We start from the raw sequence: 22293 nt of genomic DNA, 5'->3' as shown, positions 1-22293 counted from the left end.
ACTGTTCTGGGAAAGGAATCAAGGCTTTTAGCACAAGTGTTGATTACTTTAAGGTTAATTATGGTTTAAGAATGTTAAAGCTTGATGTAAAGCGTTCCTGCTGTATTTGTGTGATGGTGTTAAATCCTGTGAATGTCCTCTCATTTCAGGATATAATCTCATATCTGAGTAGCTTTACTTTGCACATTACACATCGTAGATGCAGCTTCAGGAGCAGACACACAGCGACTGAGCTGAAATCATACTCTTCATTCACTTTACTTCTATGTTTAAACCTTTTTATTTTATTTTATTTTAACGTAGTTTATTAGACCTTTTTAACATCTTAACCCAAAATCGAACGGCATTGACTGCGGTCGTGCTGCAGGAGCCGTTCAGAGGGAAAAGACTTCACCATGAAAAGATGGGTGTAAATTTTGAAAAGATAGCGACGACTAACAAATCAACGCGTCGTGGATGAAGTGACGAAGTGCCAATTTTTTTTCCTCTGCACTGTTTTTATTCTTTAATGAATTAATACCACTACTAACACTTTGTACCACTTTGTAAAACTCAGTGAACTTTCTGCACGGAAGAGCGATTTTTATTTTTTTGTCTGTTTTTTGTTTTTTAATCATTGTGACACTACAATAAATTTTTTTTTACAAGTTACTTTTTAAATGGACTGTTATTCTGCCTCGTAGCTTTTCTGTGTATAATTATAAAATTGACGTGAACAAAGCAGTGTATTCTAACGTTTTTCTCCAGTGTGACTTTATACTAGGTAAAATATGATTATGCCCTCTAGGGAGCCTCTACAGTGGACTAAATGTAATAAAGCACTGTCAGTGATGCCTATAAACACTGGTGTAGTCTACGTGATACGCAGGTATACGCCGTATACCCACTAGGAAAGGCCAAGGATTTCCGTATACCCACTTAAAAAGCGTGAGGATACGTAACAATATCGTTTTGTGACAGAACTTTCATTCTAAATTCACCCCGCTCTGGGTTGCGAACACAGACTGTGGTTGCGATTGCGAATCACTAACGTTTTTGGACCATTGGGGCTTCCGTGGCCTGTGACCTGATCTGACGTCACCTAACAAGGGGGAAAATCAGTTGCTTGGCGGTGTTTTTTGCCACAAATTTGAAATTAACTAACTAACGTAAACGAAGATATGAAACGAAAGCAGACCCAAACTACACTCTGAGTGTTTTCGGAAGCCTGCGCCTAAAGCTACAGCAGCGTCGGGTGACATTTCACCCACAGCCCGAGTACAAATGTATTTGGAAAGCTTTGTAAACTACCAGTTCATTCAGTTCATAATATTCTGCAATGAAAGAGTGTTGGTGATAAAACTGAACAAATGTTTATTGTTCACTATGAAAGTCAGTGGGTGCTGCCAACTGTCTGATTACCAACATTTTTCAAAATATCATTTTTTGTGTTAAACAGAAGAAAGAAACTCATACAGTTTTGGAACGAATTGAGGGTGAGGAAATAACACGATTTTCATTTTTGGGTGAACTTTATACCTTAAAGAGCTACATTTAGCCTTAAATGTTATATGAATATGGGACCTGGAGCTCAGGTTTTATCAGCTGACTGTCTTTTGTTGCTTATAATAAATTGGAATGTTGATAACACATAAGCAGTCTTTAATAATGCTCTAAATTACATGAAGATGCATATTTATATGCATTAGTGAGTATGGTGGTGCCTATGGGGTGTCGCTCTAGGATGGGTGCGTATGAGGCTGGGGGGGGGGGATCACAGTATACACCACTGCCCCTAAGGTAGTTTAAATAGGATAAAGTGCCTTCTAGGCTACCTCTACATAGATAACCCATATGAGGATGAGGTTCCCCTTTGAGTCTGGTTCCTCTCAAGGTTTCTTCAAGTAACTTGCTGTCACCAGAAATGTCTAATTATATCCGGTTAGGGGAAGGAACTATTTCTCCTTCCGCCGGTCAGGTGTGTGACGTGATGTGACGTGACGTGACACACGGCTAAGTACGGTGACCCATACTCAGAATTTGTTCTCTGCATTTAACCCATCCAAAGTGTACACACACACCGTGAACACACACCCGGAGCAGTGGGCAGCCATTTATGCTGCGGCGCCCGGGGAGCAGTTGGGGGGGTTTGGTGCCTTGCTCAGGGGCACCTCAGTCGTGGCCGGCCCGAGACTCGAACCCACAACCAGTGTGTGCACTGCGGCTCTGTGACGGCCTTTTATTTTCCCTTTACGAAGACTGCAGACTGAAGAGTGACTATGGCTGAGCACAAAAGGAGTCATGTCTGTCTGTATTTTAGCTGTAAAGACAGCAGTGACGCTGTGTGTGGTGTGTGTGTGGAAAGCATGGGCGAGGCTAGCCCCTTTTTGCTAAAGCACCCCTAAAAAGGAGTTCAGCACCCCTAAAACTTGGAGTAAGAAATGTTGTTATTCTAAAAAATTTTCTTCGTCTTTTACAAGGTTAAATAATGTCCTGGTCGGTATCCTGAATCACCATGGTACACCTATAGTAAGTGTTTATTTTCGGACTAGTTTAGTCCAGCGGGTCGCCGCCGCTGTGGAGTAGCACAAGACCTGGGTGACTCGTCCATAGTCACAAACGGAGAGAAGTAGCGCCGGTTACAATGTTCTTCCGCAAGGCGCATGCAGTTCTGTTTATTAACTGCTAGAGCGTGAAACAAACAGCAGCGCGACAAACAAACTGCGTGCCTGTGGAGTGCGTACGTGTGTTGTTAAAGTTTATCGTTAATTTGATACTCAATTTAACAATCGGGAGTCATGTAACCCTAACCCAATCTGATGACTGCTGATACAAAAGGAGGCACATGGAGTTAACAGTCAGGAAAACCAGCTGAGAGAAGAAGGTTTTGTGTTTATTACAGGGGGATGTGTTTGTGTGTGTGTGTGTGTGTGTGTGTTTGATCTCTCACAATTAAGCTGGTGTTCTGAAAAGTTCTCAAAACAGAAAAAAAATCTGGATTTTGGAGTTAGTTGAATCCAGATTAAGATTAAAATAACAGATAAAGTTATTATCAGGTCCAGGGCGAGAAGACGCAATATATAAACGTCTGTGCCCAAGACAGACTTCAGTCAGTGAGTAATTTGGCAGAAGCGGCAGACGTTATCCAGATACAGAGAGATAGCCGCGTTATCACTGACCGTGGGAAAGTTATTCACGTCTGTTTAGTTTTTTAATGTTTAAGAGTTCCCCGAAATCCCAGCATTCTCACAACAAGCTAACAGAAAGCAGTTTGTTCAAATAGAAAATACTAGTGAAACAGGAAGTAAGCTATCCTAATGAAATAAATGCAACGACTAGCTTTCCCGAGATCAGTGCTAAGAGTGTATTGAGAGAGGCTGTGACCACACACGTTTAGTTCCAGGTAGTGCCATCCTAAAAAAAATGACGTTAAAGCTCAGAAAAAACAGTTAATTTTTGAACAGATCATTCATTTTTTTTGCACACATCATCATGAAAGAACAGCAAAAAGTGGATATGGAATATTTTGTGAATATTTTGGTTAAGAGTCAAATTTTTTTGTGTGTGTAATTTTCAATCTGTTTTACAAGTGAGATTTTCTAAAAAGTATTGGTATCGGTATTGGCAATACCAGCCTGGGTATTACTTGGTATCGGATCAAATAGGAATTAAGTGGTATCGCACATCACTACCTCTTAGAGTGGAACAATAATAGGTGCCCGAAGGGAAACAGCGATGAACTGCCCTCTAGGGTATCATTACATGTGATGAAGAAGAAGAGAGAAGCCCTGTCATCCTCAGTACTGGAGCCCCCCAAGGTTGTGTACTCAGCCCACTGCTGTACTCATTGTACACTTATGACTGTGTGGCCACTACCAGCTCCACCAATATCACCGTTGTGGTTGGCCTCATCTCCCATAACGACGAGATGGCCTACCCACAGGAGATTAAGAGCCTGGAGACATAATGCCAAACAAATAATCTTCTCAACGTCAGCAAAACAAAGCAGGAGAATAAATACCGACCTCTAACGATCAACAGGACCCCAATCGAGTGAGTGAACAGTTTCTCGCAGGATCTGTCATGGTCCTGTCACATCGACACTGTGGTAAAGAAGGCTCGACAGAATCTCTTCCACCTCAGACGCATAAAGGACTTTAAACTGCCCCCAAAGATGCTGAGAACCAACAGTACACCTAGAACCAGATCTTTATGGACTCAAACTCGCACGACGATACTACCACAGACGGACCCTTTTGCACACCACACGCTGAACACATCGCTTTGGAGCTTTTTTCGCACTGGTCACTTACATGACTATACTTTGTACATTATCATGTACATACACAAGATCTATACAATAGACATACAATAGATCCATCCCATTTGCCACAAATTGTACAGATCTGTTTTTATTCTTACTTTTTTTAATTTATCCTTATTGTATCTTTTATATCCAGATTCATAGATCTATATATTTTTCTCTTTATTTAACCTTCTTATTGCACCTACATTTTATTATTTCGTATTTACTTCTCACTATAAGAAACAGTCGTAAAACACATTTCACTACGTCACAACGTGTAGGTTTGAATTTGAACAATACGATCGGTCACGAACGTAATCCCTACGTGATATAGTCTAGGTTTTAAATAGAGCAGATTTGAAAAGCGTTTCTTGTTTTTTTAATCAGACAACCAATCACGGTCTTCAGAAGAACGTGTTACCTAGTAACAGGTTTAGCCCCGCCTCCTCTCTAAGACAAAATTGTTGTATTTTCCCTGTTGCTCTGAGATTGATCCCGAATCACTCTGAAGATAAGATTTATAGTTAGACGTTTTTAAGCTAAAGTGCTCTGAAATCTTTATTACAGTCTTTATGAATACCGGCCATGAATTTTTAGCCTTAATTACAGATAGAGTTCATAAGCTTTGGATGTAAACGAGATTTACGTGGAAGTACGTCACTGTATGACATCACTGTAAGTGTTTCTTGTTTAGCTCCTCAGCTCAATCAACATGGTGTTTAACATAAACCAAGCTTCAAGTCCCAGCTGCAGAAAGACACGGTGCTATAGCTGTCTCTCTGTATGTTCATGCTAATAGATATATAGCGACGGCTAACTTTCTCACTTGTGAAAAAGACAGCTTGTATATTTTTGTGTTCACAGACAAAAATAAGTGTTCACTGAGTTGTACACAGACTTTGGGAGCTGTTGGATTGATGGTAAATTTTCATACTGAAACTTTACTGAAACGATCGAATGTTTCAGTTGATATTTATTTTTTTTAGGAATAAAATCTTTTCGTAGTTTCTCTTTACAGTGGATATATAAAGTAGAAATGGCAGTTTCTTGTGTGTGGGACAAGATAAACCACAGGAGAACTTTTTCTACCTTTATTGTGAAATTTCATCATATAAAAATCTATGACAAACAAAAGAAATTAGTGAGAAAAAAACTCCCAACAGCCACCATACATAAGTATGTGCACCCTTTAGTAATTAGCAAAAAACTGGCAGTGTTGAGATTCAACCAATCACATTCAAGCTGGAATATTAATTAGTGTACACCTGACACAGATTAAGTGACTGTTTAACCCCAAATAAAGTCCAGCTGTATAACAATAATCAAGATTAGGTCATATGGCACAGCAGGGACATTCGTGAGACCAGGACATTCTAAAGTTGGTGAGAAGACCAGGAGAAATCTGGACAGAGAGGGACAGGATGCTGCTGAAGCATCAGGACACCAGAAGTCAGGGTATAATTAAAGAGAAAAAAAAATCTAAACTGAAAACCGGAAATTAAACCGATCTTAAATGGTTGAATCCAACACTGCCGTGAGTCCTACAGCAACTCGAAAAGAACTGCAGACATTTGTGACAAGAACTCGTTGCTTCCTTTACGAGTTCTTCATGTCTCTGGGTTACAGACTGAAGCCTTTGTACTCAAAAATTCCCCATCGTCATCATCATCATCATCATCATCATATAATCCTGGCTAAAAAAATAAATAAATACATCCAACCACTTGGAATAATACGATGTAGTCTGATCCCCACAGTGAAGCCTGGTGGTGGTAGCATCATGTATAATCAGAGTAAAGGGAATCATTAATAGCTTCACATACCAGCCTGTTATAGCACAAAAGTACTGTAGGATAGATAGCAAACCCCTAAAAACATCTTCAAGTATTGTGATGCAAACTAAAATTTTCATGTGGCAAGATTACGGACGCGCGAGGAGAGAAGAAACACTGCTTTCAACAAGTTAAACACTTCCTCGTGAGAGCATGTGAGATGGCAGGGAGTGGGCGGGGCTTATAGCACGTATACAGGTATGACGTCTCTTAGGTCTCTGGTTTGATCCTGAGCTCAGGGTCTTGTCTGTATGGAGAGTCAGGTGTGTGTGTTCGTGTGTGTGTGTGTGTGTGCGTCCGCATGTGCGTGTGTGTGTCCATTCCAAGCAGTGCTGTGATTGTCGAATTGAGTTAGTTTGACATCCTACACGTTCTGTAGATTATTAATCTGGTTTTATTTTGTTTAGGAATCATTCAGTTAAATTATAAAAAATATCTACAAAAACATTCCTCAGTTCTAAACCCTAAAGTACAAATCCAATCATTTCAAATGACTGAAGGATTCGGGAAACCGTGACTACTCGAGTGTGCAGCGATGAAACCAAAAGGTGGCTCTGAACACCATCTGATAGCCATGTGGTAGCTCAGTGGTTAAGGTGATGGACTAACAATTGGAAGGTTGTGAGTTTGAATCCCAGGTCCAACCGAACCGAACAAGGCCCTTAACCGCTCCGGGGTATAAAAACGATTTCGCTGTGAATAAGGAAGTCTGGTAAATGCTGTGACTGTAAATGAGCCTGGACTTCACTCTTCTCATGTTATATAAATACAGACATCTAAACTAACGGGTGATACATCAGCGACTGCAGCTCGTCTCACCGCTACAACTTTATACAGCTTCTATCTTCATCCACCTTTCTGAGATATTACAATTCTTTTTAGATATTTTTTCACTTTTTTTTAAAAAAAGATCAAACTACAAACTGAACGCAGCTCCAATGATCTTACAACTTTGTACTGAATTTTTTTCATTATTTATTTCATTATGATGTCATTTATTTTTGTCTATATAAAAGCTTTTTATAGTTTATTTTTATTTAACGCAACACTACTGCATTTCCGGCAGTATATATAGATATATATATAGATCATATATCTTGTATCATAAAAATATATATATTTTCAAGTATCATGATATGTTTTTGTCACATGACTCCCCCCCCACCTCCACCCAGGCAGGAAGTACAATAAAGAACTTTATGTTTCAGCTGCTTCTGCGTTCATTATATCAAACTAACGTCAATTAAACACGTGCCTGTCGAGCTAACGTGAACATACCCTGTTAAAGTTGCTGAAAACATCAGAAACTTCAGTATAAACCTGCAGACCGTGAGAGCCTGTGAGATGGAGAGGAGTGGGCGGGGCTTACAGCAGGGATCGTTTATCATCGGCGAATTTAAATCAGCCTTCGCGATTTCTTTCAGATTTCCACGTCCTGTTTTATTGGGACTTAAAAAGACTTTGTGTTAGATATGTGTAGTGTAAACTCCTCAAACTCTCCTGAAATTCTCTGCTTTTATTTTATTAATTATTATTAGTTTTGGTGTACAGTGAAACTTTACATTGTACACTCACATTTGTACATTGTACACTGTTATGCAACTTCTCTACAATTCTTGGAGTCTGTGTTCATTTATTAATAGCGTTCACGGTGCCTGAGACGCACAAGCACAGCTTTGCTACTAACGGTGCGTCCACACCAAAGTGTGTATGTGTGCGTGTGTGTATGGGGAGTACCCGCTTTTATTTAGCTCTGTGTGTGTCCGTTAATGCCGTGTGATGAAATGGTTGTGCTTTTTATAGAGTGTTTTTATGAGACCGTGTGTAGAGCTTCTGCTTACACTCGCATTAAACACAAGAACAAATTTCATCTTAATGTCTTTCCAATCAGAAGTTTGCACAACTTCCTGTCTTCTGTTCATTAGCGCAACAACCAACCGCTACGTTTGTACCATCGGCGCGTTACGAACGAAGCTGATGTCTAACGTAAGCTTTGTGCTCCTATATAATACTGTACCGTGAGTGCAATGAACCGTGGATCAGTCTCTGAGGTAATTCCACACATTTTTTGTTGAAAAATGTACAGGATTGTTGAGGTATGTCGTGGTTTAGGCCATGCAAAATTAAACCGCTCAAAAAACATGAAGAAAAAGAAAAAGCTTCTGCTAGTTTTCCCACATTAGCAGATTAAAAACAAAAACTCTTTAGTGTTGGGGATCAGTTACATTAGACCGATCACATCATCATCAACTATTTGAAGAAAATAAACCCCATAACTGTTGCTGTTTTGTAGGATTTGTTGTTATCTGTTGAGAAAATCTTCTAATCCTGTCAGGTCTATAAACTCGTTACTTATCCATCACACACACGATGCGCCAGCTCGAGTTAAACGACCCACTTAAAAAAGGAACGCTCTGAAATGACCCTCGCTAGCTCACGTTAGCTAACTCTGTAGCTACACCCTTCTTTTTATTGCTGAATAAACACATCCGTTGTGGGTCAGCGACTCCTCTGGCTTTTAACTTTGCATGGCCTTACATTCAGATAAAGGTTCACGCACACTGATCATAGCACCAGGGTGAAGGAGGATAAATCCCAGGTCATTGCCCCTTTCCACGGATGAGGAAAAGAGAAAAAAAAACCAACAAAATAGAAATCGGCGCTTCAGAGCGGCTGTTTAGCAGCGAATCTCCGTCCTACGTCTTTTTAGAGGAAAGGTCCACGGCTTTCATGATGACGCTGGCACGAGACCTGGAGCCGGAACTGAGGTCGATGGTGAGAGCAGGAAGGAACGGACGCCAGGGCTCCATGTCGTAGCCGATCATGGGCGAATCCTCTCGGAAGCTCGTCACCCAAAAGTTTGTCTTGTCCGAGATGTACGACTGATTTTTGTCCAGAAAGCTTGGTGCGATCCTGAGCACAGAGGAGCAAGATTGTCTCGAACTGAAGGACAAGTCCTGAGGCTGGAGGTGAGGACAAGTCAAGAGAAAGAAAGGAAAAAAAAAAAAAAAGAGATTAGAAATAAATTCTTTATATTATAGCTAAATATTATAGCTAATAAACTCATGTCTAATAATAATAATAATAATAATAATAATAATAAATCATCATCATCTGAGCACATCACCAGGAACTGATTATTTTATTTTAATTCGTTATTATTTTCATTCTATTGTACACGTGTCGTTATTCACATAAACGGCAGCATGTTAAACGCAGCGGCGAGTGAAGGTTCAGCGTTCAGTGACACGTCGCGCTCCAGTTTTAACGCAGCAGGAACGCTGAGGCTGAACCATGGGGCTATTTTTAATTCGGTTTTTAATACTTGGTGTCAAATAACTCAGAATAACTGGCTCTGAAATTAAGGGAAGAAAAATACCAGCGAACTAAACGTCCGTGTGTTCAGAACCTAAAACGGCTTTGAACTGTGCAGAAAAACACACGAAAGCATTTCTAAACTTAAAAGAGACACTAAAATAGAACTACAAATATCTTTAATATTAAACATTTTAAAATAAAAATATCTCCAAACAGACAAAATAAAACTAAAACAAAAAAATGCATCATCTCTAAAATCCAAGAAACACAACACAATCCTAATAGGAGTAAAATGCTAAAAAAAAAAAAAAAAAGCCAGACTAAAAATATACCTGAGCCTTAAAAACAAACCAAAAAAGAAGCTAAAAAATAATTTCTAATAATTAAATATTAAATAATTAAATAATAAATTAAAAAAGCTCAAAATAAATTAATATAAAAAAAACATAGTAAAACTAAATAAAAATATATATTAAACTATAAATATATTTTTTTAAAAAGAAACAAAAAACAAAAAATAATCTAAAACTCTAAGTTAATAATAATAATAAAAATAATAGTGCACTTTTGTGGTCTTTTCTTGTTAAATAATAAAAATAAAATCTGGTGTTTGTGGAGTTTAAAAGATTAAAGTCTACGAGTTTGATGCTGAAATAAAAGCAGTTCCTGCTGGTGGACTGAGAGACTGCAGTGCGAAAGTATACACACCTCCACGTCTTCATCACTGTGTGTGTCCTCGTCGTCGCTCTCTGTTCGTGAAAAACAACAGAAGGAGTCAAACTCAGCGTGATATTCAAATATCAATAAACACAAATATAAACTCTCCTGGTAAATCCCAGCAATTTCATTTCTTTTTATTCTTAAGCAGAAAAGCTTTCTGAAAAGTTTTGTTTCCACTTTCACTGCTTACGGTTTCATTTCCACTACAAATAAAATGAAATTAAAACCTAAAAATGACTACAAACTGTAAACAATGTCCAAACCAAACAGTGTAAACTACAATAGAAATGCATTTCAGCCCAAAATAAAAATTCAACCTAAAACAAAAACATAAAAATAAAAATCACAAAACCTAATAATACGAACCTGCACCTAAAAAACTCCCCTATATCCTAAACTAAAAAAAATAAAATATTCGATCTCTATAAATCGAATAAAAGATAACATAACATAAAAAAAAACAACTACCAAAAGTCGCTTTAAAAATGTTAGATATAAAAAATAAAATGTAAAATGCATAAAAGAATAATAAGAGTTGTCTCTATGGCAGAATCATGTAGATGAGGACTGGAGTACAGTGGAACAGAGCAGATAAAATGCTGGGTGAAGGTCAGGGCTTCTACCTCCATGTCTCAGTGTGGTGGTGAGGATGATGATGGTGATGATGGTCATATGATATGATTTTAGCACACAGACAGTAAGAAAATGTTACTGTAGTCATTGAGCTCTTTATAATCCATGATGGTGTAAAGTCTGGACTAGAATGTTCCAGAAGGTATAAAAAGATCTTCAGCGCACTTTTCACTTCTCCTTTCACTTCTAAAGCACAAAAAAAACCCCAAAAAAACTCACTAACTATTTCCCAAATATGTTGAACAAACGCCTCAGTGCATAAAAAACCTCACCGACTCAACGATCGCTTGACTTTTTTAATGCGTTTATGTGGATCGTCGGTTGCTATGGAAACGATTTCCGTGTCAGAACATCAATATAAACCTGCGCTACAGTCAGAGCTGCTGTTAGAGAGAATTCATCAACACCTTCTGACCAATCAGAGAGCAGAACTCACAGCAGCTCTGTGATGTAACAGTTAAATAGTTAAACAGCATTGAGATCGAATCTAACGCAAAGATCTGACGGACTTTTACTTGTTGCATCAGCTCTTTTACAGAAATCGTTCAATTCCCGTTTCGTACATTAGATTTTGTAATTCACGACGAAACACAACATTAACACAATCAACAAAGACACAAAAACTAAAAAAATTCTTTAAACCTAAAAACGTTTAAAGTAAAAATGCAAACTAAAATGTTAAAGTAAAAAATTCTTTAAACCTACAAATGTTTTTACTGTTTAAATAAAAAACATCTTTAAAAATGTACAAAAATTTATCAAAAAAAAAAAAGTCTAAAAGCAAAACTAATATCACTAAACAATAAAAAAAGATTATTATATTTAAAGATAAAATTACCTTTAAATAAAAAAAACAAAAAGAGGCTAAATTAAACATTAAAGTAAAAATAAAACATATAACCAATGATATCCCAAAATCTAATATAAACTAAAAACAGTATAAAATTAAAATAAAGGCTCTGAAAAAACAACAAAAAAATAAAAAAAATCTCTAAATAAATAAAATCATTAAAAATCTCTCTAAATCTATAATAATAAATGATAAAAAATAAAACTCTACAGCTAAAACCTGAGCTAAACCTGAACCCATGTTCTGAAGTTTAAATAAACATTAAATCAAAGTAAAATATTACATTGTGCTGAAAAAAAACCCATAGAGAGCGTATGTGTGTGTGTGTGTGTATGTGTGTGTTAAACTCCCACGGCGGGGCGGAGGGACGGGACGTACCGGCGTAACAGGACTTGGGGGAGATCTGGAAGTCGTAGGGGATCAGAGTGGAGCTGACGGCCGACTCCTCGTTCTCGGTAGTGACCTCCACGACAGCACAAACATCTGGGAGATAGCTGATCGTCAGCTTACTGGGAGAGCTGATCGCCAGGCTTTCATCCGGTTCTGTTGAGGAGAAACATCACAGCAAGCTTTGATCTAGATCTCATTCATACACAAATTAATACTGAATCAAACTCAAACAAACAAACGTGAACGGGTATCCGAGGACTCCGAGACTCACCTGTTGATAAAACCGTGCTGTCTGGCAGCGTTTCTTCCTTCGGCTGCAACTCTTTCTCTGGCTCGTTGTGCTTAGCTTTCCGTTTCTGTACCGGGCCCTAAACATATACAAAGAACATACACAACTTACTTAGTAAATAAATTAAATAAATAAATAAATTCCTTATATACTTAAACTAAACTCAGGTGTACTTACTTTTGCTTTCGCCTCCCGTTCCATCTTTTTCTTCTTGGCTAAAAAAAATAAAATAAAAGGACTTCAGGACTTCTACAATACACATCGACAGGGAAAAAAGCTACTCAGCTAGCTAGAATTAACGCACATATCACACTATAATGAAACCTGATCCCACAAATCACCTCATCTGTTCCTTACTGTTACTGAAAAATACACCAGAACCTCCATTAAAATATATACGTTACACCAGAAAAGAGCTAGCAAAGAAAAACTACTTCAGACGCTCGACCTTGCTGTGACCTTTACCCTTTTCGGATCGATTCCGAAATATAAACTCGATTCATCTAAACACCACTCAGCGATGGAGACGTAAAATGACCAAAAGTAAGCGGACGTGTCTTTTAGCTCGATCGCTAGTTCGTTAGCGTTAACGTTAGCCGGCTAGTTATATTCTGTACGAAACACCAGATCAGAAAATGTTTTATTACTTTTTTTTTGTGCTAAAATGCTTCAATACTTTCAAATCTGAGCAGATGTACGTGAAGGAACTACAGAAAAAAAAAAACTTAATTCTAAGAAATAATTTGAGGAAATGATTCTGGGAAACATTTTGTAACGCGATAAATAGCATCGAAGCGTTAATAAGCGCTCCGTACATCAGAAGTGTGTGGATTCTGTTTCTTATGTTTCTTTACCAGGAAGAAGCGAGCGGAAATGCAGGGAAGCTTGGTATCGAGTACACAAAAACACAACGACAACAAAAACAACATTTCATAGCAAAGAGTTTGTGAACAAATATTTTAGAGCCTCGGTCTGCATGTTCACGTGGCAAATGTGTTGCGAGGTCACAAAGCCCTCTCACTGGAAACCTTCCAAAAACAAAAAAACAAAAAACACGTTTATATGGAGCTCTACAAGTCCATGTGAATGAGGTGGTACAAAAAAGAACAAAAATTCAACCATCAGAGTTGTTTATTAACCAAGGAGACTCCCAAAAGCTTTAACTCTGGAGGTAACACCACACCGAACTCTTTCCTATATGCAAAGAGCAGATTTGCATTCTGGGTAATAAATCAGCTGAGAAAAACGGACTGAAATGGCGCTCGTCTTTAGTGTTAGCTGATATTAAGGGCCTAATGTCGCCCCAGCTGGTTCCTGTTCGCCAACTATCATGATTACATAACTACTGTTTGTAATAAAGAAATATTCTCTGCATGTATTACTTATTTATTAAAATCAGATCAAATCTGGCTCTGGGTATCTGGGTAAATGTTTAATCTTCAGTTTTGGAACCTTTTTCCTTAGCAACAGCAAATAAGGGCGCACGTTTAAACCGACATGGATATCGTGACACTGGATGTTGACCACACTCTGGTATTTTTACTTCAACATTTAGGGATCAAGTTCCTTTATCAGGTTGCTCAAGTGGCCACTTTTACCAAACCTCACAGGGCAACACGACTATTTTCAAACCAGCTTCCATCTAAAGGAGACGTGGAAACCAGCTGGTATATAAAATAATTAATATATCGCTGGGAGCTGTGCTTTAACACTACACCGGGTTTGGTGTCCAACGTTCAGGCAACTTGTTCTAATGTGAGGTGTCTGAACACCGAGGGGGAATTGAATCATTTTGGGTTTCGGTTTGGACCGCACAGACCTACACCACATACACACATCCAATATACATCCATCAACCTGTTTACATGGTGTGTTTACACACTTTTTGCTCTTTGCACATTCTGTCTGACATTTTGTTCGTTTGCTGTTTTACACGATACTTTACATTACTTCAGGAATCTGCTGTTATAACAGTGTTTATTATAGTATTACTGCACACGCAATATTGTCGAACACACAGTATTTACACTGGTCAGTGCTGTTTGTTTATTGTCTTTTGTGTAATGTCTTGTATTTTTTGTCCTGCACTGTCTTTTGTCCTGCACTGTTAGCACCAGGTCACACAGATACGCTTTATGTATCTAGGACTAACTTACTAAGTACTAATAGCTCTGTCTTTGTGTTATGTAGCTCCCTGATCCTGGAGAAACGTCGTCTCATGTCACTGTGTACTGCAACAGCTTGTAATGTTTGTATGTCCAATGTTTGTAATGACAATAAAAGCTTCTTGACTTGACTCTTGACTCAACTTGAGGAAGGTAGATGTTTTCTGATGTTTGGGAATAAAAGGGAATCGACGCTTATGTTTGTTCAGTTGTACGGATGTCACTTTTCTCCTCAAGGACACCAAATCCTGTTCTTGGCGTATCAGGTGTACTGACTAGATCACTGGAATCACTCTGTGTCCTAGTTTGTGGTCATCTTCCCAGCTCCATCTTGACTCGCCTCGACGCTCCTCGGTTGCGGTCGTCTTTGTAGTCATTTGTGATTTCTGACTTCATACAAACACAAGGTTCATTTATTCCTTGAATTTTACTCAGGATGCAGTGCTGCTGCTAGATCTTGCATAGACATTGAGTCACTTTTCCTCTTCAGTGTCTATTTTTTAAATATCGCAGAAATATGTAGAACGTTCGTTCTCGACTCGTCACACATTTATTTGACATTTACATGAAACTCTGCATTTAATCCGAACCGTCGCAGTGTATGTGTTCAGCCTACGGGGGCGCTGTGGTTCGGCTTCGGAGTTCTCTCTCTGAGGGGGCGTTTCTCTTTCAGGGTAGGGGGCGGGTCTCCAAGCCTCAAAGATTTTTGACGTGATATTCTACATTTCTTTCTCAGATTCAGCTGATTACCCCCATCTCGTCACCCATCACTTCACAAAGTCCAACATCAGACTGAAGTCACACAGACAAAGCAATGAACATGTCTCTATTGTCTTTCAGGCAATCGGTGCTTTGTAGCAGTGGTCCCCAACCCCCGGGCCACGGACCGGTACCGGTCCGTGGACCAAATGGTACTGGGCCACCCAAGGAACATTAAATTATTTCCATTTTTTTCCATTTTTTTTCCCAAGTATTTCTCTCGGGTTTGTGTGACTTTCCATGGACGAGAGGTTAACCGGGAGCTGAGAGACGTCACCTACATTTACATTTACAGCATTTAGCAGACACCCTTATCCAGAGTGACTTACAACTGAGCAACTGAGGGTTAAGGGCCTTGCTCAGGGGCCCAACAGTGGCAGCTTGGTGGACCTGGGGTTCGAACCCATGACCTTCCGATCAGTAGCCCAACACCTTAACCTCTGAGCTACCACATACCTAAAGCCGCACCGATACCGCGCATGCGCAAAATATCATGATATCGGGCCGGGTTTAGGTGACGTCTGGAGCTGAGCGGCTGCAAGCAGCAGTGGTGTTGTAGCTTTGGTGGAGAGAGAAGGTGTGTATCGCTCTTCTCTCTGTTCACCGGTACTTTGTCATGTTTAACAGTGCTTGGTGTACGTGTATATTGTGTTTGCTCAAATTTAACCCACAAATTAGCAAAAATGACCACGAAACAGACGTCGTTAGAAAGTTAGAAACTCTGCCGGTGTTTTGATTAAAGTCATGGCGGAATACCGAGATTGTCACCACAGCACTTACATCCCTATCGCCATTTCCGACATGCTATCTGTGTGAAGCGGGGATTTAAGCAGTGACGGCAACCGAAACAAAACAACGGAATAAACTAGACATAAGCGACACACTTCAGGTGTCATTGTCTCCTATTACCCCAGATGGAACCGTCTCGTTGTAAAGAAACAAGCTCAGGGTTCTCATTGGATTAGCGTTGTAGTGAGTTAAAAAAGCATGTTTAAATACAATTAAATTAAAATTATTAATTTTAATTTAATTGTATAGCCGCCACCCCACACCCCCAGCGGGCCGCGGTAAAATTATCAAACATTGACCGGTCCGCGGCGGAAAAAGTTGGGGACCGCTGCCTTATAGCATTACAACACACTGTAATCAGACTCTACAGATATCCAGACTAAATAAGCATTCGATCATCTTGTATTTACAAGCAGAGGAATGAGGAAGAGTTCCTCCTCCAGCAGAAATACGATTAACTACACGGTTTTTCATCATCACAGTAGAACACCTACCATAACGTGTCTCGTTTCACAGACGAGAACATTTCTGTTTTGCAACAAGGAAAAGTAGATGGTTTACAGTTTACCTCTTATCTTATTTAACTGTTGAAAAAAACTCCTTCACAGCATCTAGGTCATATCCTGTTGACTTCTCCAAACTGTTTCTCCAGATGCAGGCAGATGTGAAACAGAAGGCTGGAGATCGATTTTACTCGAGCTTGAAATACGTATAAATGTCACCTCTTCGGTCTCTCCATCCGACTCCTCTGTAACATTCCTCTATGTTCCTTACAAACCCTCCCTACTGAAGAACACAAGGTCACCCATGTCTAGGGAGGATACACTGAATAGCAGCTCACAGCACCCGCATTCCAGTATTTGTGCGGTCATAAAATATAGATGAATAGAGGAGGCCCTCACAAGGTGAAAGCCCTCTGCACATAATGCTGAATATAAAAATATAGGTTTACTTTTAAACATAATATTCCGGACTGGAATCAGTCAAGACCCAGAACCTTAATGATCGAAACCAATCGAGAGTAGGAACCTTCAAAACTGGAATCGGTCGAGGTCAGAGACATAAAAGTTGGAACCAATCGGAAGCCTTGAAAAATAAAATCAACCAAGAGTCAGAACGTTAAAGACTGAAACCAGTCCTGAGCCAAAACGTTAAAAATTCAACAGCCAAAGCCTTAAAAACCGAAACCAACCTAGAGTCAGAACTTTAAAGGTGGGGTCTCCGTTTTTTGAGAAACGCTTCAGAAAACTGAGTCGGGCCGAAAAATAATAGCCAATGAGCAGAAAGGGGCGGGGCTTGTCAATATGGGTGGAGAGAGTGTTCAGTGCGCATGTGACATTAGCAGAAAGCGGTTTTAACATCGACATGGAGGATAAAAACAAAGAAAGAAAGAGAAGAAAGACTTACGATAAGGCAAGAAGTAGGACGTGTTAATATAGGATCAGCTTTCCAGCGCTGGAGAGAACTGAAGGAGCAGGAAGTCGGCCACATATTCACAGGTTGGAGTTTCCCGAGTACACAAATAACACCTCTTTTCTATCGTAGTAATGTAGAGAGGCAGCTACAACCGTGTTTGTGTAGTAACAGCGTTTAGCTCAGGAGTTATCGACTCGGGAAACTCCGACCTGTGAATATGTGGCCGACTTTACTTAAGACGCCGAGGCGCTTTTTTCCTTCTCGATAGGTGAGTAACGTTGGTTTTGCTTTGTTACACAGAACTAATATATGCCTTTGTCCTTTACATCATTATGCTTGTGTGGCATTTTTGCTTGTTTGTTTATCTACAATCGTATTGTTCTTCCCTTCAGCTATGATAAAGACACGTTTCTTTCTGTTAGTCACCTAAGTACGTATGTGTGGGCGGAGCTATCGATACAGGGGTGGGACCCATTTGAGTTAGGGGCGTGTTTTATGTCGACATTGGCTTTCAAACAACGGAGACCTCACCTTTAATGACTGATTTTATACTGGCTAGACTGGTGTTGACTGGCTGTAACAGGAAACACCTCGTGTCCTCAGAAATAAAAGCTTCGAATTGGATTCTGCTGTAATAGCTTTATTTTATAGCTGTAAAAGCTTTATGCTTGGATTTAATTCTACTTCACAATGATAATAGCATTTGATAAAAGCTTCGAGTGCATAAAGAGACTGTGAAGGTAAATGCAGTACCTTTCTTAGCTGCTCTTTCTGATGCCGAAAGCATACGATACATCCTGAACGCATTGCTTCCACTTTTCATACTCTTGTCTTTCACTTCCTCTATATCTGGTAAGGAGTTCATGGCACAGCGGAAGTTCGCCTTCCACGTCTTGGGGTCAGGCTTGTCCACTCCAGGCTGGTATTTTCCTACAGACAAAGACATGAGTCACAAACTGTTCTACCCTCACGCTGTGTGCCAGCTTGGCACGGCTTAGACTGCGTAGATGAATAAATAAACCAGTGCAGGAAAGTCAGTCAGTGCAGGAAACTGTGGCAGGAAATTGTGCCAGATGCTGAGTGAAAATTTCTCTGGATTTCATCCTCCCATAAGGAAACGTTCTGCACTTTCAGCCCTCAGTAAACACTGTACAGGCTGCAAAAAAATCATTTCTTTGTGTTTTCTTTGCAGTTCATTTCCTGACATATGAATTATTTACACTTTTCACTATAACCTATTTAAATAATCTAGTTTTCCCTCAAAAATAACATGACGAAAATGTGTAGGTTTTTATTCCGAAGGTAACGTTTACTAAATGTTTCAAATGTTTTCGTATCCTGAATCCATCTCATTAATCTCGGCCCATCGTGGATGTGTACAGGCTCAGTGATCAGGAAAATGTTCATAAACATAAAAAATGCCTTCAGATTTAAAAAATATATATATTTAGGTCTGATATGGATGTAATGAATATTTCATGAACATATAAAACACGAATATCTATTTTTCTTTATAAAATGAAAACCCTGTGGTGTTACCTGTGTGAATGGCCCAGTTCATAAAGAGTGGAGCGTCTTTATCCAAATCCCAGCCATGCCGGGCAGCGTGTATCCACGGGATCTGGAATATCTTTTCCTCCTATTAATAAAAAAACAAATAGGAGAACTCAATTCGTTTTGTGTTTTGAATAACTGCCTCTCTCTCTCTGTCTCTCTCTCTCTCTCTCTCGCTCGCTCGCTCTCTCTCTCACCTTATTAACCCAGATCAGGCCTTGAATTTTACCGCTGTTAATCTGCTCCTCGATCCATGGACGCATTCGCTGCCTGTCGATCGGCATCTTCACCTGCTGAAAAGAAGATCAGAATAATCCATCATATTAATCAAGAAGCTATAATAATCTTATCATCATCAATCTATCACACACACATACATATATATATATATATTTTATATATATATATATATATATATATATATATATATATATATATATTAAATGTTGCTATGAACGACAGATAATCTATAGTAATGTATTGTAATCTATAGAAGCACAATGTGTTATATATATATATATATATATATAAAAAGCACATTGTGCTCTCTGACAGCATCGTTGTTAATTCAAACTAAACTCTATAGAGAGAGAGAGAGAGAGAGTTTAGTTTGAATTAACAACGATGCTGTCAGAGACAGACAGACAGATAAATAGACAGAAACGGACAGACGGACAGACAGACAGACAAATAGATAGACAGATGGACAGAGACAGAGAGACAGATTATTACTTAACACACACATGTTTTCATACAAACATCTTTACATAAACAGTAATGTACACTCAGAAATGAACAACACACTTTAATCTAAAAACTTTCAATATTAACAGAGCTGTAATGACAATGTTGTATATAAGAGCACTTTAATGTGAAGGTTCTACACTATAACCTGATGACGGTCAGGTTACAGCGTGGACACCACACAGCGTGGACACCACACAGCGTGGACACCACACAGCGTGGACACCACACAGCGTGGACACCACACAGCGTGGACACCACACAGCGTGGACACCACACAGCGTGGACACCATACAGCGTGGACACCATACAGCGTGGACACCATACAGCGTGGACACAGACACCATACAGCGTGGACACAGACACCATACAGCGTGGACACAGACACCATACAGCGTGGACACAGACACCATACAGCGTGGACACAGACACCATACAGCGTGGACACAGACACCATACAGCGTGGACACAGACACCATACAGCGTGGACACAGACACCATACAGCGTGGACACAGACACCATACAGCGTGGACACAGACACCATACAGCGTGGACACAGACACCATACAGCGTGGACACAGACACCATACAGCGTGGACACAGACACCATACAGCATGTACACCATACAGCGTGGACACAGACACCATACAGCGTGGACACAGACACCATACAGCGTGGACACCATACAGCATGTACACCATTAGGTTTGCTTAGTATATTATTATTAAACACATCATCGTTACCTGCTCGAGTGTCCTGTGTTGTGACGTTATTTATTCCGATCAGCAACTGTTAGTTAGTGCCATGATATTACTGAGTTCTGCTGCTTACAGACGTGTCTAATAAACAGCGGAAGTGCCGCACTGGGACTTCACACGCCACCGCCTGGGCTTTACGTACACGTCGCGATTTACTACGAAGTGAATCGAAAAGACGGGAACTTTAAAAAAACAAAACAATCCAAACAACCCGAGTGATTGGGCCTTAGAGGAGGACTCAGTTTTATGGAACACTGCCTACTTCCGGTACGGTGACGTCATTTGTCTTTAAAGAGACCTTTAGCTTGTGCTGTAGAGATATACATTATCCAGTTATTTATATATTCTCTACAGTTATATATCTCGTGTTATTTGATTGATTCGTGATTATAAACTTAATAAATCACATTATCATCATCGGCATGGCACAGAGTATTGCGTTCAAGTGTTTAAGCCGCGCCCATTCCTAAGGTCTAGAAACTTCATCCAGTTACTTGATTCTTCTGAGATTCGGTTCAGATTTGTTCACTGACTCGTTCACTGACTCGTTCAAGGACTCGTTCACTGACTCGTTCAAGGACTCGTTCACTGACTCGTTCACTGACTCGTTCAAGGACTCGTTCACTGACCTTTCTCTGTTCCACCATTAGACCCGTATTTGCTTCACTGTGTGTTTTTGTAGATATTTATGAATATTTATGAGTCAGTTGTTGTTTTATTCATTTAAAAACGCCTTCAATAGACACATTTGATTCTGGTGAATTTATAACAACAACAACAACAACAACGTCACATCATGTTTATTTTAGCACTTCACAGCTTTTAAACACATGTCTGCTCTTGTTAAAGCATAAAGAAACTGAATAAATGAGCAGATCCTTGTTTGTTCACTCAGATCATTCATTTCATTCACAAATAGAAATTAATTTGTTTATTTTGTTTCTGGTGTCTTGTGATTTGGCATCTGTATTTAAGCTGTAGACGTCTCCATCAGACTGTGAGACCTTCACCCAGCCCTGGTGAAGTTACTGACTGGTGTTTTTGTCGTTTCTTCACAGCTCTCACAATATTTCTCTCATCAGCTGCTGTTGATATTCTCCGCCGAACAGTTCTGTGTTAGTACACAAGTGGTTTCTTTCTTTTTGAGGACATTCCATCTAATTGTATTGGTTTTGCCCGATGTTTGTTCTTCAAACGTTAAACATCAGCATGTTTCACTAAAGTGACATGAAAACTGTACACAGTAAAACTCTATCTGTATTTTCAGATTTACACTTTCTCCTGGTTGTTTAGATGTTTCAGAGAAACACAATTGAAATTACATGAGATCTGTCACTGCATCATTAACCATAGTTTCATTCATCCATTCATCCATTTCATCCCTCCACTTTCCTCTTATTGTATTTTATGTCTGTCTCAATAACACTGAACTCACCCAACGTTTTTCATTTAGACTTTTCCAGAAAGTGTTGAACTCCAGTCTATCCTTATTGATGACTTAATTGTGTTATTCCTTGATGATTTGAGCACTACTGGTTCTACCACTGCTAGGGACAATTTGTTGTTTTCAGGAGGGTCTTAACATACAGTACAAACAAGAAAATATTGTTTTCATGAGGGTCCTAACATACAGTACAAAACAAAAAATTAACAACCATCAACAATTCAGCAAACACACTCCAGAGAAGAGACCTTCAACAAACAAACCTCCTCTGAACCTGACGCTCCAGGATTTATTTATCGTAGACGTAAAGCTGTTTAAATACCGAATCCATCTGAATGGATTAAT

General features: G+C 39.4%; 2 protein-coding genes across 3 annotated transcripts in view; one reads left to right on the top strand and one right to left on the bottom strand.

The window, feature by feature from the left end:
• The window catches only part of tmem134 (transmembrane protein 134), an 11932-nt gene extending 11281 nt beyond the window's left edge, over positions 1-651 (top strand). Inside the window, exon 8 of the mRNA XM_027156993.2 lies at positions 1-651. This exon is cut by the window's left edge and continues 481 nt beyond it. The gene's annotated coding sequence lies outside the window, so the exon portion shown is untranslated.
• A 4711-nt stretch (positions 652-5362) lies between these two features.
• On the bottom strand, positions 5363-20867 carry irf2a (interferon regulatory factor 2a). 2 transcript variants are annotated; one of them, XM_027157010.2, is made up of 9 exons: positions 20490-20867; positions 19198-19290; positions 18986-19085; positions 18200-18376; positions 12495-12532; positions 12300-12396; positions 12017-12181; positions 10144-10184; positions 5363-9080 (listed from the first exon to the last, which is right to left on the bottom strand). In XM_027157010.2, the coding sequence occupies exons 2-9, from the start codon at positions 19282-19284 to the stop codon at positions 8814-8816; spliced, it is 972 nt and encodes a 323-aa protein (XP_027012811.2). In that variant the 5' UTR covers positions 19285-19290; positions 20490-20867; the 3' UTR covers positions 5363-8813. The 2 variants fall into 2 exon arrangements, with proteins under 2 accessions (XP_027012811.2, XP_027012810.2); XM_027157009.2 differs by having other exon boundaries at positions 19198-19293; positions 20490-20858.
• Between the last annotated feature and the right edge of the window lie 1426 nt (positions 20868-22293).

Source organism: Tachysurus fulvidraco, chromosome 4, assembly GCF_022655615.1.
Source record: "Tachysurus fulvidraco isolate hzauxx_2018 chromosome 4, HZAU_PFXX_2.0, whole genome shotgun sequence".
In the NCBI taxonomy this organism is placed as follows: Eukaryota; Metazoa; Chordata; class Actinopteri; order Siluriformes; family Bagridae; genus Tachysurus; species Tachysurus fulvidraco.
The sequence above is the reverse complement of the archived record's forward strand: the minus strand, read 5'-3'. Positions and strand labels throughout refer to the sequence as shown.

What these genes read in the sequence shown, in the direction of transcription:
- irf2a (XM_027157010.2), bottom strand. Translation starts at nt 19,284, where the DNA reads ATGCCGATCGACAGGCAGCGAATGCGTCCATGGATCGAGGAGCAGATT. An exon ending in AACGGGAGGCGAAAGCAAAA is followed by an intron (nt 12,397 to 12,494) that starts GTAAGTACACCT and finishes GTATATGTTTAG; the next exon opens with GGCCCGGTACAGAAACGGAA. An exon ending in CCCCAAGTCCTGTTACGCCG is followed by an intron (nt 10,185 to 12,016) that starts GTACGTCCCGTC and finishes TTTCACGAACAG; the next exon opens with AGAGCGACGACGAGGACACA.